General features: G+C 41.2%; 1 protein-coding gene across 1 annotated transcript in view; it reads left to right on the top strand.

The window, feature by feature from the left end:
* REPS2 (RALBP1 associated Eps domain containing 2) overlaps nt 1–19770 on the top strand; it is a 219323-nt gene that overhangs the window by 69191 nt on the left and 130362 nt on the right. The window contains exons 4-5 of the mRNA XM_040633929.1: nt 1051–1174; nt 7658–7755. Coding sequence (XP_040489863.1) covers nt 1051–1174; nt 7658–7755 — 222 coding nt within the window. The remainder of the gene's footprint in view (nt 1–1050; nt 1175–7657; nt 7756–19770) is intronic.

Raw genomic sequence — 19770 nt, 5'->3', positions numbered from 1 at the left:
ATATATATATATTTATATAAATACCTTCAGTCAGTACTGTGGCATGTTTTCCTACCAGTGTTTGGAGAGGAATGAGGGTCCACTATCCCAGGATGGCTGATACCCTAGGGACTTTCTAGGCCCATCCCCTGCCTGCATGATTGAGGACACACCCTTTCACTTCAGGTTGGGTTTATGGTTGGCCCACCCAATCTGTTGATGTGAACTCACACCTCAAAACAAATATTCTTTTCTTTTTCTTGAAGAAGAGTATTTGATCAGTATCTCAGATTGCATTTATTTTTTTAGACTAAGCACCTGTATAGTCTGCATGTTGATGAAAGGTACTGTTTCCTTGTTATTCGGATACTCCGAAATTAACAGTTTATTGGTAGCATTAAAAAAAGAGGGGGAAACCCCGTAGCAGAGGAAGGTGGTTTACCTTGCCAGAGTCCTACATAAAATTCACAGTTCGACTGAAATTTGAACTGTAGCTTGTTAAACCTCCATCCTAGTGTTTAGGAGTGGTTTACCCATAATGAATTGTTTTGTAATCCCCCAGTGTGAAAAAGAAAAAGCTGGTATTTTACTTTGGCATAGTAAGCTCCAGGAACATTTAGCATTAAGCATTCATTTTAAATGTGTATTTGTAATATCCACATTTGCTAGAAGACTTGATAAGTGTAAATCCAGGAAATAGGAGCCTTTATTAACGAATGAAAGTTGAATTTCTCCACAAAGAGATCAGATTTGGGGAGTACGAATGCTATTTCATGTGATCATTGTCTTCCGTTTTCCAAAGGAAAATTTTAGCGGAATAACTGAAAGCATTTCAGGCTTGTTTTAGTAATTTAGGCAACTAAGCACTGACGAGACTTTGTTCTCTGGGAGATGTGAATCCTCAGACACTGCATTTTAACCCAACTGTGTTTTTGAGAAAACATTCTCTCCATTTGTTAAATCAGCCATTTCGCCAGCAATAGAGTTGCATTATACTTCATAACTGCAGCTCAGAGCACCGGGCTTCTCGAGTGATTGCCTCTGAACTCTGCTGTGGTTCTTTTGAAGCAGGAAACACAGTCTCCCACGATGTCACCCCTCGCCTCCCCTCCTTCTTCCCCGCCTCATTACCAGAGGGTGCCCTTGAGCCATGGCTACAGCAAACTGCGGAGCAGCACGGAGCAGATGCATCCAGGTAAGAGGCGATCTTGTCCAGCTGTCCCAGGCAGTGTCTTAGAGACTTCTTAATCTATCAGCCAGCAATGCCACCAGCTGCTGAATCTCCTGACTTAATTACCTCTGTCCTTGGAAACGTGGCTCAATTTAATTTTATACTCTCAAGCAAGGTTTTTTTTAAAAATAAAATGAAATATATCTTAGTAATGCCTTGTCTCTTATCCTACAAACTAGTTTATTTTTAGACTTGTAAATGATTTAGATGATTTAATCCTTTGTATATAGATTTCATTATGCAGGAACATACCATGTGAAAGATGGGTATTGTTTTGGAATTGTTCCTTTCAGCAAACATTCCAAACATATTTATATAACAACTGCTTTTATGAAACTACTTAAAAATATAACTCTGCAAAAGCAAAAGAGTTGATTCAACCTTTAAAGACCAGTCATATAAATGAAAATATTTAGCTTTTGTGTTTGGGAATAAGGATAAGGGAAATAAATGGTAGGGGAAGCATTTTGCTGAGAAATGTGTAAAGTGCCTAGTTGTGGGGTTGCCTGCTTGCTCACATTTATGCTGTGCTGGCCATGTTCGTGGTAAAATACGTTAGTTGGTTCTGAGGATGACTTGCAGAGTTGGCCGCCTCGCCTGCAGTGCCTAAAGTTCCATAAATTCACCGCAGCATCTTGTCCTCCTGGGGGTTAGGCTTGTAGTTTAAGATAAGACCAATTAAAGGTATTCTAGAATTGGTTATCCATAACCCTCCTTTTGTATTTCGTGGGCTGTGTTTGAAAATGACCCAGTTTCTGCAGGTTTTTGCTGCATTGAAAATAGTGGTGAGTTCTAGAGGGACACAGATAAAAATGTATGCTAGGCTAAAGAGAGGTTGTAATCTTGTAGAGAGGAGCAGGTGTGGCATAATGGAAAAATCTTTTGATTGGAATCAGAAGGTGTGGGTTTAATGTGACTAGCTATGTGATCTTGGGCAAGCCATCGAACTGCTCTGAACCATGATTTCCTCTCCTCTTTTAAAATGGGGTAACAGTATTCTATAGGGGTGTTGTGAGGATTAGTGAGAACACAAGTATAAAGTCTGATTGGAAATTCAGTCCTATGTAAATGCAAGATGATGTTATTAAGGGTTAGTAACAAAAAATGACTCTCCTGAAACTTGAATGTCCTGTTAGGGTCTGAAACAAAATGAGAATTGTTCATTTTCCTCTTATAGTCTCTCCTGCCTGACTTCCCTAGTTTTAGAAGTGGAGTTCTTTTTGATTCCTAATGTTATTTGGCCTTGGACATTGGAGTTTTGTGCCTAGCGTGGTGCCTGTTTTTTGGTTTTTAATTCACAGTGGAGTCATTTTTTGTTCTACTGAGTCAGCCTATGACCAAGTTCTACCTTATCGTTTTTTGTTATTCCTTTAACAACTTATCTGCATTCACTCTCTACTTCCTACTTCTTGCCCCATTCTTTCCTCATTCCATTCACATTGGGCTTCCATTCCGCCATTGGCAGAGAGACAACCCACTTTTCTCCATCTTTCTCGACTCTTAGAGGCCTATGTCATGGCTGTCTATGCCTTCATTCTGTTTTATTCTGTTTTCTAAATGATAAAATGCACACATTTAAAAATCTCCAGTTTGAGTTTTAACATCCATGTAGCTACCGCTTCAATCAAGAATAGAACATTTCTGTCACCCTTTCCAGTCACTCCCTGGCCCCCACTGTGAGAACTGTTCTGACTGGGTCTCTGTAGTTGTTGTTGTTGTTTTTTTTTTTATCACTCAGTAGTGTTTCGTTGTGTGAATGTACCACAATTTGATGATCCATTCTGTTGATGGACATTTGGGTTGTTTCCAGTGTTTGGCTGTTATGAGTAAGGATACAATGAATGTTTGTTTGTGAGTCTTTTTGTGACATATATTGTTGTTTCCCTGGCACCTAGGAGTAGAATTGCTGTACCTTAGGGAAGGTGTAAAAGAAAGTGCCAAAGAGTTTTACCAAGTGGTTGTATACTCCCACTGGCCATGTATGAGAGTTCAGTGCTCCTTGCCAGAATTTGGTTCTCTCATTAGTTCCCTTTTCTTCAGTTCTTTTTTTTTTTTAAAGATTTTATTTATTTATTTGACAGAGAGAGAGACAGCCAACGAGAGAGGGAACACAAGCAGGGGGAGTGGGAGAGGAAGAAGCAGGCTCCCAGGGAGCAGGGAGCCCGATGTGGGTCTTGATCCCAGGACCCTGGGATCATGCCCTGAGCCGAAGGCAGACGCTTAACGACTGAGCCACCCAGGCGCCCCTTCTTCAGTGCTTTTAATTGTAGTCAATCTATTAGATGTGAAGACATTTCCTTGTTGTCACTTTTTTATTCTTGGAATGTATTTTTCTAAATTACCCCTTCCTGTTTTTTTTCCCGATATCATGAACCTTAAACTTGATGAGCTACTGTTCCAGAGGGGGGTTGTTTGCACAGCATACCCATAGAGAGGAGTCTGAGTGAACAGTCAGTTGCCTGTTTCTCAGAGTTTGAGTTTTTTGGGCCTAGCCATTTATTAGGAGTCCGTTGGGTCCCTTTAGCTGGAAACAGGGTCATTCAGAAATAAAATGTTTACAGGTACTGCTATTTAGACTTCTCTATCTAAGTCAAAAGAAGGGTGAGTTTTTCTAGCTGTGACTTGGTTCAATCTTGTGATTTTTGCTTCTAATTGATAATATTCACTGCAAAGCTTGTTCACTCATATTTTTATAATATCTGTAGATTCTCTCCCAGAGGATTTTCTTTGCCTGTTTTCTTCCTTTTCTTTCCTATATCGTTAGGTCAAGAAGTAAGAGAATCCCACGTCTTCATTCTCTCTCTCCCCGCATTTTCAGGACTCAGTTTTTCCTAAGGCTTCCATGCTCTTTTCCATCTGTTTCTTAATTCTCTGTTGCCTTCACCATGCCATCAACCCATCTGACAAACCCAGGATTCTCTTTCCTGGTTCTGTACTCCATTTTCCCTTTGATCTACACAGTAGCATATCTGAAACCTGTTAAATCTTAGTGACTCTGCTAGTAAGCATTGTAGAGTTATTCTTTTTTTAAAAAATTTGAGACAGAGAGAGTGCATGCCAGTGAGGGAGTGCATGAGCCTGGGGGAGGGGGAGACTCTCCACCAAGTGGGGAGCCTGAGGCAGGAATAGATCCCAGGACCCTGGGATTCTGACCTGAGCTGAAGGCAGTCGCTTCATCAACTGAGCCACCCAGGCGTCCCTAGAGTTATTCTTAATTTATGCCTTTCAGAAAGGAGTCTCACTGCTGGAATATTTTCCTAGGAATACTTTTTTCTGGGGTCATTTCCTTGTCCAAGATTCTGCCATGATTCCTGGCTAGTGGGGAATATATGTGAGTATGTTTTAAATCAGACTGAGTTTTCCAGATCAGTCTGATTCAGAGCCCCTCTTCAACTTCTCTCCTGGCTCCTGCTAGTCTAACCTGCTGGTTGTAGCTAGAGCTAATGTTCAGTGGCTAAGACTTGTGTGCCAGGCATTGTGCAGAGATCATCACTTCATGTGTATTATTTACTTCTTAGCACAACGCTCAGAGGCAGATACTGCTACCCATATTTAAAAAACATTTAAATCACAGTAATAAATCCCTATCGTTAAGTAATATTTAAATACCTATAGTGAAAACAACTGTTCTCCTTCCCACTCAACCTATTTTTGATCTCCAGAGGCAACTACTTTCAAATCTTATCTGTTTCTTCTGATATCTAAGGTCTTATCTCCCTATCAAGATACCTGTTCTGTTTTTTCTTACACAGCTTATTCTGATGTATCAATTCTAGGAATGTACTCTCTTTAGAGTATGGGCTGTGATGTCAGTCTCCTGGGCGTAAAGGTAGACTTGGTGAGCCTGCATTTCTGGTCTGTGTGACTATGGGTATGTCACTTTTCTGAGCTTCAGTTTCTCTTATCTGTGAAATGGAATAACATCTGCTTCAGAGGTTTGCTCTGTGGATCAAAGAACGAATGTTATATAAACCTCTGTGCCTAGCACAGTTCCTGGCATATTATAGGTGCTCTAACATTGCCTAGTATTTTCTTTCGTGTTTTTAGAATCTGGTACCTGTTTAATTTTTGAAGCTCTTAAGTATTCTTGAAAGTCACCTTCTGGATATCATTCATTAGGTTGACTGCAGACGTAGTCTTTATTGTGCAGTTACTAGTGGTCCCTGTTCTAGTTTGACACTGCATCTCAGAGTGATGAAATCTTTAGGGTTCATTTTATACTCCTCTCTTTGGAGAAAGATGATACTTACAGTGCCTTATTAAACCTCTCATAAGGGGATCTAAGAATTATTTCTTTTGCATTGAATTGAATGTTCCAGGTCTTATTTGGGAAGAAGGAGCATAGAGGCAGTAAGTAACACCTTTTTACCTTCTGAGTTGAGATCTAGCTGAGGAATGAGACACGAGTCAGACTGATGATGGTCTGATTATCAGCTCTGGTACTGACAGAGCTGATCAGAGCACGTGTTTTAGATTTGTGACCAGATGGGTTTCATACACTTGCCTTTCTAGTCATAGGGAGGTGTGGCCAACCCAGGCTTCCCACAGGAGTAGGAAGAGAAAATCTGCCATTGAGGCCAGGCCTTTCCAAAAATGATCCCTCATGCAGCTGAGTCTTTCTTCAAGCCTTACTGATGAGATATGTCTATTTCTTCCAAGGGAAGACCCTTGTAGGAAAGGGACTGGAGCCATGGGCCAGATGGTTTGCTTGCATATGTGTCCTCCTTTGCAGTAGAAGCTCCGTCCCTCTAAGGGGAGCCTGAAGCATGGGGGATCAGCTACCCAGGGAAAGCTTATGACCACTAGTATCCCAACCTTGATACAGTTTGCTATGTTCAAAACTTCTGGCATTGAGAGTTTAATTCTGGCATTGGGTATTCCATCAAAACAGAATGATCTTAAAAATCCTTCTTCAACTGAACTCTACCTCTGAAACTAATAATACACTAAATGTTAGTTAATTGAATTTAAATAAAAATAAATAATAAATTAATTGAAAAAATCCTAAAAAGAAAAAAATCCTTTTTTCGAAGGACAACACCTGCCTACCAGCTGAGACTTATCTTCTAAGATTTGGATTATGTATTCTTGGATTTGTGTCTTTTGCAGTTTATATATTTTTATTTATTCTTAGCAGGGTCTGAAAATCTACTTAATGCTTTGCCAGGTAATGATATTTGATGTTCTAATGTATTTTAATTGTGTTATAATGTTGTGTTCCAGTCCCTTGGAGGAAATGGAAAAAGCAGATGTGAGCCCAAGAGTGGTTTGCTGTTTTTTATGTGCTGTTCTTACACCTCCTTTATTTTCAAATGATCAAAGTATGCTAAGGGCGATGCTATAACAGGCTGCTCTGCTCTCTCTACCTAATTTTATTTATAAGGAAGCTATAGGAAGAAAGCATTTTACTTCTTTTAAAAAAGATTTTATTTAATTATTTGATAGAGCAAGAGCACGAGCGGGGCAGGGGGAGGGGTAGAGAGAGGGAAAGAGGGAGAAGCAGACTCCCTGATGAGTGGGGAGCCTGATGTTGAGCTCAATCCCAGGACCCTGAGATCATGACCTGAGCTGAAGTCAGGCGCTTAACTGACTGAGCCACCCAGGCGCCCCAGCATTTTACTTCTTCATATACTTCCAAAAACTTGAATTGTTAACCAGAAATGTTAATCAAAAATGGTTTCATCATGGGTGATAATTTCTCCTTTCTGTTAGAGCTGAATACTACCTGGTTATATTTAACTGTTTTCCTACCATATTATCAAGATCATTATGAAGTATTCTGGAAATAAAAGGAATAAAAAAATGCATTTGTTTTTGTAGCATAAGAACTTATCTCAAAGTCAGCAAAATTATTTTTCGTTTGGTTATTGAAAGATAAAATAATAAATATAGAATACATTTACTCCTTTTTGTATTTTTCTGTACTTGGTTTTACATTCTTTCCAATAAGGAAAAGAAGACTGTGCCATTTATTTTTGAAAGATGAACGGTAATGTTGATTCTTAGTGTTCAAAATGCATATTTATTTTCTTGCTGCTTTGGAAGGTGGATGATGAATGCAAGACTTTTAAACCAGCGGGTATATATAGAATTTACCTGATATTTAGAATTTGAGCATTAATAACATGGCACTTTTCTGACTGTTGTTATTGCTTTCTTTTGCAGCTTAGGTTCTTAACCATTCCACCCTTCTAATTTATTCCTAATCTCAACTTGATGTAAATATTTTCCTGTCTTTTCATGAATCAGTTGAATGTCTTTAGATTGCCTCCCTAAATTGTACCCAGGGACACAAAGGTTGGTTTGTGCAAGGTGGCCCTATGTACATAAACTCTAATTCCTTTGCTAATTCTTCCCTGAAAAGCAGACTCTCAGTTTGAGTGTGAAGTCATAATTTTTGGGTGGAATCTTTTTGTACTGTGCTGACTTTTCCTCCTGCTTTTTCAGCTCCTTATGAAGCTAGACAGCCCCTTGTCCAGCCTGAAGGACCCTCGTCGGGGGCTCCAGGAGCCAAGCCCCCTCGGCATCAGGCTTCCCTTATTCGGGTAAGTGATGTCGGGTTATGCCAGTGGGATACTTTGGGGACATGACTTTTTGATGCGCCCTCTTTTTTTTTTTTGCAAGGGAGATCTAAAACTGCTCCCTTATGGAAATATTGTACTTCTTGTTCTGTTGCTTATATATTTTCGTAAATCTTTTTTTTTTAAAGTTCTACCCCCAATATGGGACTTGAACTGATGACCCCAAGATCAAGAGTCTCATGACCTACTGACTGAGCCAGCCAGATGCTCCTGTTCTCCTACATCTTTTTTGTAATGTGTGTTTCTATTCTTTGTCAGTATCTCTAGACTAATCCAAGCTGATTCTTGGTCTTTTGTATGTCTAAAACTCCCTTCCACCTACATCATTAGGCACCTCTTTCAGGAGTGCTTTATTTTTTTTTCCAAAACAGCCTATCTTATTTCTGCCTTATTATTTATTATTATTCATTCAGTGCATACTTAGCTGTTGCCCTTTGTTTTGTGCCTCCAATTACATTGCAGTCTTTTGGAAGGCAGAGGTAGTTCTTCTGCATTCTGTCTCAGTGCCTAGTCCATGCTGTTTGAGAACAGTTATATTCATGTGGCAGTAACTGCTGTTTCTTATATGTAACAGATATGAAAGGAATATTATGACAGAAGAACAAGTGATGTCTCCATTTCTCCTGCTTAGAAAATTCCAGCTTCCCTTTCTCCAGTGTTTTCTTTTGGATAAAGAACTCTTACTATTTTCATGTCTGCAACTATTATCTTGTGTATTATCTCTGAGTCCTGTGTGGGGGAAGTCATAGTCTCAAAAAAGGGCATTTGCTTGCGTGTGTGTGTGTGTGTCTGCATGAGAGGAATTATGAAAAAACTGGGTGTACTGTTTGACACTAAAGACAAGAGGAAGTTGGGTGGTTTGTATGATATTTCTGTTATCCAGCTTAGGAAGAAGGATCACTTACTCACAGTTCTACTCAGAATACAAAGGTAGTGTCAGATATTCCCATAAAGAATTGGGCCGCTAGTGTCAAACAGAATAGACAAAGGCTAAGGACAATCATGGTGTTCACTGACTACCCTCTGGGAATGGGGCAGTCTTTTAGGCCCAGAACTGTGTTATGGACAGAACTTTTATCTTCTAAGGCAGTAGTCTGTGTACAAAAAACTTTCTTACGGATAATAATTTACCATATGCTGTGTATTTATATTAAATGCTTCCTACAACTGTAAGGTCTGGGTACTGTTTTATCTAGTAGTGTAGATGAGTTAACTGTGGCCAAGAGAGGTCAGGTAATGGGTCTAAAGTTTTATTCATAACTTGTAAGTGGTAGAACCAGAATTTGAAGCCAGGTCTGCCTAGTGTCAAAATCTGCACTTTAAAATATTTTACTGTACATTAGAGTTCCGTATTATAGGGAGGCTAGGTTCTGGAGTTGTTACATAAACAAACTTTGGGTATAGTAAAAAAATATTCCTGACGATCCCTTACTGGTGTCATATTGGAGAGCCAAGATGCCATTCTCTCCTCCGTCCAGTAAAGCTCACTTTCAACCCCAAGTTGGAACAAAAAGCTGTTTCTTTAGCTGAGCCTGAGATGTAGTAGTTGGCTGTGTTTAGAGGGCCTGTGGTATAAAAATACGTGACTTTAAACACAAGAATCACACTCACTGTGGAATGATGGTTACATTAAGAAAGGTATAGGGGGGACTGGGATTCATCTTAAAAATTCTCCAGGACGTGGCTATGCATGTGGGTGCAGAGTGTATCTTACTGCTGTGGACGTCTAATTCTGAATTGTTAGAATGGTGGTCAAACAAGCAGTAAATCATGAACTTTGCAGTGGTCAGGTAGGGCTCACCAGACCCTTACTACCCAGTCCCCTGGATGGGATGCGTTGGGTTTTTACTTGGATTGATGTCTTATGACTTCTCTTCTAATCTCTGGGTCCATGTTTCCTGCTGGTAGACATGCTTCTTAGGCACTTCATTCAACTGATGTTTACTAAACACCTATTGAGTGCCAGGTACTGTGTTGAGGATACAAAACTGAGGTTTAACACTTCCAGTTCCTGCCCTCATAGAACTTATAGGCAGTTGGAGGAGGTGGCCAATAATCAAACCATTGCAAAGTAAATATGTCATTATGTGTTGTGAATGGAAATTACACTGCTTTGAGGATGAAAAACAATGTGTGGGAGTGCAGTTATGACCTACTCTTAGCTGGTAGGGGACAATCAGGGAAGGCTTTTAGTGGGGAGTCACATTTGAGTTGAAATGAGAAGGATTCATAGGTGTTAACCAGGTCAAGGGATGAGAATGGGGGTGGAGTAGGCAAGAAGATAGAGGGAACTGCACGTACAGGACTAGATAAGTCTGTTTTCCAGTGCTTAGCATTTTATACACATGATCTTCTTTAGGGCTCACAGCTGTTTTATGAGGTCATTCCTGTTATCTCATTTTCTCATTTTTTTCATCTTTTATTGGATGTTAATTCTCAATTAGGATATGAAAGGATTCAAGGGTGCCAGGCAAAGGTCATGGTCAGGAATGCAGAATGTGCCTCCAAACTGGACCCTCTTCAGTGGTCCTTGTAACAGTGACAGTAGTTGAAAAGCACATAAGCTGCCAGAACCATAGACATCCCAGCAAAACCTCCCTTTCTTCGCATTGACATACTTGTTTATAATACTGGTTGGTAGTAACCTCTTTGAAATGCTCCAGCAGCGCCTTTAAGGGTGAAATCCCACATCAATATCCACCTTGGAAGCTCTTCTAGTTTGCCATGAGCTGCTTCTCCTTCTCTGGTACGGATGAAGCCATCTTGGAGTCCTGGGTGTTTGCTATGTTATCCCATTTATTAGATGACAAAACCTGAGGTTTTAAAGACCTTATTTAATCTGCCCGAAGTCACAGCTAGGAAGTGATAGGGCTGGAGTTCAAACACAGAATATGTTTTAGTCTGGCTTAGGAACCAGATAGATGGTGATATCATCTGGTAAGCTAAGAAGCCATGGATGAAAAACTGGCATTGAGAGCATTAGGGAAAGATCATGAGTTCGGTGTTGGATGTTGGGATTTGTGCTTTTGGGATAGCCAAGAGGAGGTATCAAAGAGATGGTAGGAAATATGGCTTTGGAGCTTTGGGGAGAGCCAGGGCTGGACATCAGCATTTGGCAGTTGTTGGCCATTAGGAGGACTTACGGTATAGTGCAGAAAAAACCAGATGGGTTCTTGCCCAGGTCTGGCCAAATTGTGTGACCTTGGGCAAATTTCTTCTCTTTTCTGTAACACGAATGACTTGGAATGGATTTAACAGTCCATTGTAATAGTCTGCAATAGTCTGACTTCCTTAATGTGTGTTTGGTGTCAGTGGAAGCCCCGCCCTTGCCCCCTCCTGTTTGCAGTATTGCCTTCTGTTTAAGATGAGAACAAGGGGCCTTCCTTGGGACAGCAGTTTGTGGTTTTCATGGCTGATGTGTTTTTCTTGCTTTTGTTTCTAGGTTTCCTTCTTATGCCTATCAACTTGGTTTGGCTAAACTCCAGTTCCCAGAAAGGAAAATGCAAACCTGAATTAGTCACGTAGATGAGGGGACCTAAAGAGAAAGTTTTTGGTGGTAGGGAATTAATATGGATTGGGCCTGGTGGTAGGCTAGGCTGGGGTAACTCATTCCCCTCACATTGCCACGTTAATGTGCTGTTGGCAACCTTGCTCTCTTCTAGTTTCCTCTGTGGACTTGTATTCAAGTTGTTCCTCATGATTGGAAGGGGGTGGCCTCTGGGTACTTGGGGAGGTTATTCGGGACCCTGGGCCAGTGCTGTTGCAGCTCATGAACTTGGCATTTTAGAGATGCTTATGCCAAATTTAGCACCCGGATATTGGCATGAATAATTTTTTTTGCCTAATATTTTAGGAATTTCAGGGTTTTTTTTTGTTCAGAGTTGGAAGATTTTTCCCTTGAAATTTCAGATACTGAGCATATCCTATATTGGTGGATGGTTGACAGAGATTTGTGAAGAAATACTAAAGGTTCAGGGCGCCTGGGTAGCTCAGTTGGTTAAGAATCTGCCTTCAACTCAGGTCATGATCTCAGGGTCTTGGGATGGAGCCCTGCATTGGGCTCCTTGCTCAGCAGGGAGTCTGCTTCTCCCTCTCCTTCTGCCCCTCCCCCTTCTCATGTTCTCTGTCTCTCAAATAAATAAAAGCTTTAAAAATACGTGTGTGTGTGTGTGTGTATCAAATACTAAGTCTTCTTTCCTGATTCGTCTGTTTATCATGTGTTTATAGGTCATCTTGTGGTTTACTTTTCACAAATTATCTTAACCATCTACATTTATAATTTACTGGCGTAGGATTTAGAATTGTCCCTTTTGCTCCCACTATACTCCACTGCCTCTGCTTTTGCCATGGTTTCCAGAAACTACCTTTGGTTAAGTCCTTGTTTCGTTGACCCCTTAGCAGCTTTTGACACTGACCACCTTCTTGACATGCTCTTATTGTTTGGTATCTGTGATGCCATCCTCTCCGGGTTTTCTTCCTGCTTCTGTGACTGGCTCTTCCTAATCTTCCTTTTTCCATTCTCCTTCTTCCACCAGCACTTCACATGTTGATGATGCCTGGGTCTCCTCACTCTGTTCCTCTTTAGCTATATGGAAGCTTATGACCACATATCTCCATCTGCCAGACATCCTCACTCAGATGTCCCACTGTGAGTTTAAAGTAACATGTCTTTCCCACAAAGCCAGTGTTCACCCTTCCATTCCTGGCTCCGTCCATCTATCAGCATGGGCCAGAATGCTGGTCTCTATATTTGACTCCTTTCTTGGTTCTTCTGCCCACTTAGTTACCAGGTCCTGGCCATTTCACTTTCTAAATGCCTCTCTTACCTGTCTGTTATTCTGCATTTCTTTGGTTCAGACCATCCTCCTCTGTCACTGAATCTATTCTATCAGCCTCTAACTCTTTTTCCTTGCTTCCCCTCTTGCCCTCTTCAAATCTTAAAAATACATATCTAATCACTCTACTCCCTTGATTGAGACCTGTCACTCTCTGCCTGCTGCTCTCTTCATATCATCCACATTCCTGAACATGGCTCTCAGGGCCCTGGTGTTTGACCTGCTTACAGTAGCTCACTTCTCTCCCTCCATACTCTGGCCACACAGAGCTACTGTTGTTTCCCTGATCGTCAGTGTTCTCTGTGTGGGAACCTTATTCTCCATTCTGGCTTTTGCCTTCTTTGTTTTCTCCTTTATCTCAATTCATGTATGCTTTTTTTCCATTGGTAACATTAAGTTTGAGAATTTTCTAATATTTCTTGTATATGTGAAGTTTTGATTTTTTCATTCTTAAAAGAATGGTTCATTTCTTGTCTCACTTATCTGTAAGCTCAGCTAGAGGATGGGCATTCAGTCTTTATTGGTTTCACATTCCAGAAGCAACTGGTGTTGTCTGTTTCTTTTGTACCATTCCAGGAGTATAAATGCATATATAAAATAGGTATTAATATATGTACATTTGTGTATACATATACATATATATGTATATACACATACACACACATATATAAAATATATGCAATATATTTTTACCTGACTTTAGGGAGACAGGCTTGGCAAATGAAATATCCTTCCAGGCAGAGCTCAGTAGAAAAAAATTTATCTTTTATTTTAAATCAAAACATACTCACTTTTTGTACCCTAAATATACATGCTGTGATATTTTTTTCTCTTTCTGGAGTGGTAAACTTAACAACCTTCTTGGGTAAATTCTCAATACTCACTCGTCTTTATTACTTCAAAGACAAAAAACTGATAAACGGAATTTAGAGAACTTCATCACTCGCCATTTTACTTCGGGGTTTTGGCTATATTTGTGGTGGAAGTTTTCTACTGACTAGGAAGACATCGTTAGACATTGCTAGCCAGCCACCATATTAGTCTAAAAGTCTGTGACATGAAAAACATTTATTTGAATTAGTTGTCTCCTTCCCCCCTGCTCCCCGCCCCAGTCATTCTTGCTTAATTTCAGTTTTTTACCATGCCCCTCATCCCACCCTGGACTTAATTGTAGGTACTTATGGCCGGAAGCAGATTCTCTCTGCTCCTTGCCTCCCTTTGGAATGGTTCTAAATAGAAAAGAAGTGTGTAAAGCATGGTAAAAGAAATGAATACCCCGAGGTTCTGTCAGAGTGCTGTTGGCATAAGTCAGAAGAGAATGGATAGTCACTGTAAGTTGTTCATTGTAGGCGTTTTGATGAGAACAAGAAGAACTAGACTTTCTGGGAGGCTGTTGCTGCGCTGGGAGGACTTTTTATGGTGTGAAAGGTATTTTATGGATGGATGAGACCAGAACGCTGTGGGGTAAGGAGAGCAGAGAGTAGAGGCTGTGGCTGGAAGACTGGGATGGGATTGAATGAGGTGGCTTAGAGGTGAGTAGTGAGCAAGTTGGTGCTCTGAGTGTGGAGGAGAAAGAAGCAGGTCAACAAGTGGGGCCTGCTCAGTACTATCTGAGCCACTCTGCTTCTCTTACCTGGTCCTCAACCTAGAAGAATGCCCTGTGCGGCATGTCGGGCCCATGGGAGGCTCTTTCATGGTCATTTGGCCTGGGTGGGTGTTGTTTTTGTGGTTGTTTTGTTTTCTTTGAGTGGAGCCTCAGACATTTTTTCCTTCCTTATTTTGGAATCTTTCCCCTCTCTCCTTATCTGAGAGATGTGACCTTGTCCCCTGAGAAGTGCTCCTATGCGTACTTCAGCCTAATGCCACTCCACATTAGATCTTGTCTTTTTTTGTCCTCCATATCTTGCTGTCAAACCTGTAGGCTCATGAGCCACTGAAGAAACCCACGCGAATGTTCACCTGAGGGGCTGGAGCTATGCAACCACCTAACGATGCTCGCCCTCTTTCCTTGGTCGCAGCGAAAGCATGCTAAGGTGCTGCTGGCTTGTTTCGGATTATACATTAAACACCACACTGGTGTTTTTGTTTTTTGTTTTTTGTTTTTTTTTTTGGATCATGGGTTGTGAACTTTCAAATACCCTTGTTTTTTTTTTTTTTTTAAAGATTTTATTTATTTATTTGACAGAGAGAGACAGCCAGCAAGAGAGGGAACACAGGCAGGGGGAGTGGGAGAGGGAGAAGCAGGCTCATAGAGGAAGAGCCTGATGTGGGGCTCGATCCCAGAACGCCGGGATCACGCCCTGAGCTGAAGGCAGACGCCTAACCGCTGTGCCACCCAGGCGCCCCTCAAATACCCTTGTTCTTAAGAGTGATTAAAAATTTTTAAAATATGTCAAAAATTAAAAAGATACAAAAGGGTACAGAATGAAAAGTGTCCCTCCTGTCCCCACTGCTGGCCATCCAGTTCTGTATCCTGGAGACAGCGAATATGACACATTTCTTCTGTATCGTTCTAGGACTATTTTATGCATATACAAGTGAATATAGGTATTCTTACATGTAATTATATATTATAGGTGCAAAACATATAGTTCCACCTTTTATATATATATATATATGGTAGAATACTATATACATCTGTTATGCACTTGCATATTTTACTTAACAATAAACTTTAACAACATTCTATAGCAGTCCTTATCTTTTGGTTTTTTCCAAATGCATGATATTTTATTGTGTGCATCTTCCATAAATCATTTATGGATCAGCTCCTTCGGATCAGCATCTGGAACTTGCAATCAGAGCATTGTTTGCATATATATATATATAGAGAGAGAGAGAGCGCGCGCGCGCACGCCCGTTCTTAGAAATGGAATAATTGGATGAAATGTCTACACATTTTTATTTTATTTTTTTAAAAGATTTTATTTATTTATTTGAGAGAGAGATAGCAAGAGAGAGCTTGAGCAGGGAGGAGAGGGAGCAGCAGGCTCCCTGCCTGACATGGGGCTCGATCCCAGGATCCTGGGATCATGACCCAAGCCGAAGGCAGACGCTTAACTGACTGAGCCACCCAGGTGCCCCTACACATTTTTATTTTTGATAGAGATTTTCAAATTGGAGACTGTACCAATTCACACATTTACCAACAGTGTATGAAAGTGTTTATTTTCCCATACCCATGCTAATACAATGTCCTAAAAAACTTACACATCTTTGCCAATCCGATAGGTGAAAAATGGTATCTCAGTGTAGTTTTTTTTTTAAATCTAGGTGTAGTTTTTTTAAGATTATTTATTTATTTGTTTGACACAGAGAGAGAGGGCACAAGCAAGGGGAGTGGTGGGCAGAGGAAGTGGGAGAAGCAGGCTCCCCGCTGAGCAAGGAAGGAGCCTGATGCAGAGCTCAATCCCAGAACCCAGGGATCATGATCTGAGCTGAAGGTAGACGCTTAACTGACTGAGCCACCCAGGCGCCCCTATCTAGGTGTAGTTTTAATTAACATTTCTCTTTATTTTTAATTTTTCAATTTTTAAAAAAGATTTTATTTATTTATTAGAGTGAGAGCAGGAGCAGGGGCAGAGGGAGAGGGAGAAACAGCCTCCCCACTGAGCAGGGAGCCCAATGCGGAGCTCCATCCCAAGACCCTGCATGACCTGAGCTGAAGGCAGACGCCCAACTGACTGAGCCACCCAGGCGCCCCAACATTTCTCTTTAGTAGTGAAGTGGTGTATATTACATTTTTGAGACATTTGTGTTTTCTTTTCAATAAATCACTTCATATCCTGTGCCTTTTTTTTGTTATTGGTGTTTTCTTACTGGTTTGTCATTCCTGCCAGTCTGAAACCAGAAGCTGGTGTCTCTTTTCCTTTGGACAAATGAGAGGTTGCAGTGTATATGGAAAATTGCGTCTTGTGTGGTTGAGAGGAGGTCTTGGGCACCCAAGGCCCTTGTAGGAGGTAAGGGACCCCAGGCTCTCTTGGTTCTGGAGCACCCTAGGCCCTCCGGCATCAGGAATTTCTTATTTATACCGTTAGGGCAGAAAGTTGAATTACTTAGTTTATGGGTAGAGATTAGGGTGAGGAAAATCTGTTAGGGATAGTGAATCGTGTGTGTGTGTGTGTGTGTGTGTGTGTGTGTGTTATCAACCTTTTTTACCCCTTAAGGAGATGGTAAAACTCCAGCTAAGGTTTGAAATCAAATGCGGAATTAATCTGGTAAAAACAAGACATCAAGAACAAGGCATATACATGCCTATAAAATTTATCAAACCAGTTCTACCCGTTACACACAAAGACACACACATATACTCCTTCCCGCCCTCTTCCTTCTCCTCCTCTTCCCTCTTCCCTCATCCCCTTCTAGTTCAGTCACAGGAAGAGAATTTAGCCATGTCAAGAGGTCAACACACACACACACACACACACACACACACACACACACACGATTCACTATCCCTAACAGATTTTCCTCACCCTAATCTCTACCCATAAACTAAGTAATTCAACTTTCTGCCCTAACGGTATAAATAAGAAATTCCTGATGCCGGAGGGCCTAGGGTGCTCCAGAACCAAGAGAGCCTGGGGTCCCTTACCTCCTACAAGGGCCTTGGGTGCCCAAGACCTCCTCTCAACCACACAAGACGCAATTTTCCATATACACTGCAACCTCTCATTTGTCCAAAGGAAAAGAGACACCAGCTTCTGGTTTCAGACTGGCAGGAATGACAAACCAGTAAGAAAACACCAATAACAAAAAAAAGGCACAGGATATGAAGTGATTTATTGAAAAGAAAACACAAATGTCTCAAAAATGTAATATACACCACTTCACTACTAAAGAGAAATGTTGGGCGCCTGGGTGGCTCAGTCAGTGGGCGTCTGCCTTCAGCTCAGGTCATGCAGGGTCTTGGGATGGAGCTCCGCATTGGGCTCCCGCTCAGTGGGGAGGCTGTTTCTCCCTCTCCCTCTGCCCCTGCTCCTGCTCTCACTCTAATAAATAAATAAAATCTTTTTTAAAAATTGAAAAATTAAAAATAAAGAGAAATGTTAATTAAAACTACACCTAGATAGGGGCGCCTGGGTGGCTCAGTCAGTTAAGCGTCTACCTTCAGCTCAGATCATGATCCCTGGGTTCTGGGATTGAGCTCTGCATCAGGCTCCTTCCTTGCTCAGCGGGAGCCTGCTTCTCCCACTTCCTCTGCCCACCACTCCCTGCTTGTGCCCTCTCTCTCTGTGTCAAACAAATAAATAAATAATCTTAAAAACTACACCTAGATTTAAAAAAAACTAACACTGAGATACCATTTTTCACCTATCAGATTGGCAAAGATGTGTAAGTTTTTTAGGACATTGTATTAGCATGGGTATGGGAAAATAAACACTTTCATACACTGTTGGTAAATGTGTGAATTGGTACAGTCTCCAATTTGAAAATCTCTATCAAAAATAAAAATGTGTAGGGGCACCTGGGTGGCTCAGTCAGTTAAGCGTCTGCCTTCGGCTTGGGTCATGATCCCAGGATCCTGGGATCGAGCCCCATGTCAGGCAGGGAGCCTGCTGCTCCCTCTCCTCCCTGCTCAAGCTCTCTCTTGCTATCTCTCTCTCAAATAAATAAATAAAATCTTTTAAAAAAATAAAATAAAAATGTGTAGACATTTCATCCAATTATTCCATTTCTAAGAACGGGCGTGCGCGCGCGCGCTCTCTCTCTCTCTCTCTCTATATATATATATATGCAAACAATGCTCTGATTGCAAGTTCCAGATGCTGATCCGAAGGAGCTGATCCATAAATGATGGAAGATGCACACAATAAAATATCATGCATTTGGAAAAAACCAAAAGATAAGGACTGCTATAGAATGTTGTTAAAGTTTATTGTTAAGTAAAATATGCAAGTGCATAACAGATGTATATAGTATTCTACCATATATATATATATATAAAAGGTGGAACTATATGTTTTGCACCTATAATATATAATTACATGTAAGAATACCTATATTCACTTGTATATGCATAAAATAGTCCTAGAACGATACAGAAGAAATGTGTCATATTCGCTGTCTCCAGGATACAGAACTGGATGGCCAGCAGTGGGGACAGGAGGGACACTTTTCATTCTGTACCCTTTTTGTATCTTTTTAATTTTTTGACATATTTTAAAAATTTTTAATCACTCTTAAGAACAAGGGTATTTGAGGGGCCTGGCACAGCGGTTAGGCGTCTGCCTTCAGCTCAGGCGTGATCCGGCGTTCTGGGATCGAGCCCCACATCAGGCTCTTCCTCTATGAGCCTGCTTCTCCCTCTCCCACTCCCCCTGCCTGTGTTCCTCTTGCTGGCTGTATCTCTCTGTCAAATAAATAAATAAAATCTTTAAAAAAAAAAAAAAAACAAGGGTATTTGAAAGTTCACAACCCATGATCCAAAAAAAAAAAACAAAAAACAAAACAAAAACACCAGTGTGGTGTTTAATGTATAATCCGAAACAAGCCAGCAGCACCTTAGCATGCTTTCCACCAAGGAAAGAGGGCGAGCATCGTTAGGTGGTTGCATAGCTCCAGCCCCTCAGGTGAACATTCGCGTGGGTTTCTTCAGTGGCTCATGAGCCTACAGGTTTGACAGCAAGATATGGAGGACAAAAAAAGACAAGATCTAATGTGGAGTGGCATTAGGCTGAAGACGCATAGGAGCACTTCTCAGGGGACAAGGTCACATCTCTCGATAAGGAGAGAGGGGAAAGATTCCAAAATAAGGAAGGAAAAATGTCTGAGGCTCCACTCAAAGAAAACAAAACAACCACAAAAACAACACCACCCAGGCCAAATGACCATGAAAAGAGCCTCCCATGGGCCCACATACGCACAGGGCATTCTTCTAGGTTGAGGACCAGGTAAGAGAAGCAGAGTGGCTCAGATAGTACTGAGCAGGCCCCACTTGTTGACCTGCTTCTTTCTCCTCCACACTCAGAGCACCAACTTGCTCACTACTCACCTCTAAGCCACCTCATTCAATCCCATCCCAGTCTTCCAGCCACAGCCTCTACTCTCTGCTCTCCTTACCCCACAGCGTTCTGGTCTCATCCATCCATAAAATACCTTTCACACCATAAAAAGTCCTCCCAGCGCAGCAACAGCCTCCCCA

This window comes from Ursus maritimus (genome assembly GCF_017311325.1).
Source record: "Ursus maritimus isolate PB19 chromosome X unlocalized genomic scaffold, ASM1731132v1 scaffold_X1, whole genome shotgun sequence".
NCBI lineage: Eukaryota > Metazoa > Chordata > Mammalia > Carnivora > Ursidae > Ursus > Ursus maritimus.
Note: the sequence above shows the minus strand (reverse complement) of the source record. Positions and strands in the feature narration are given on the sequence as shown.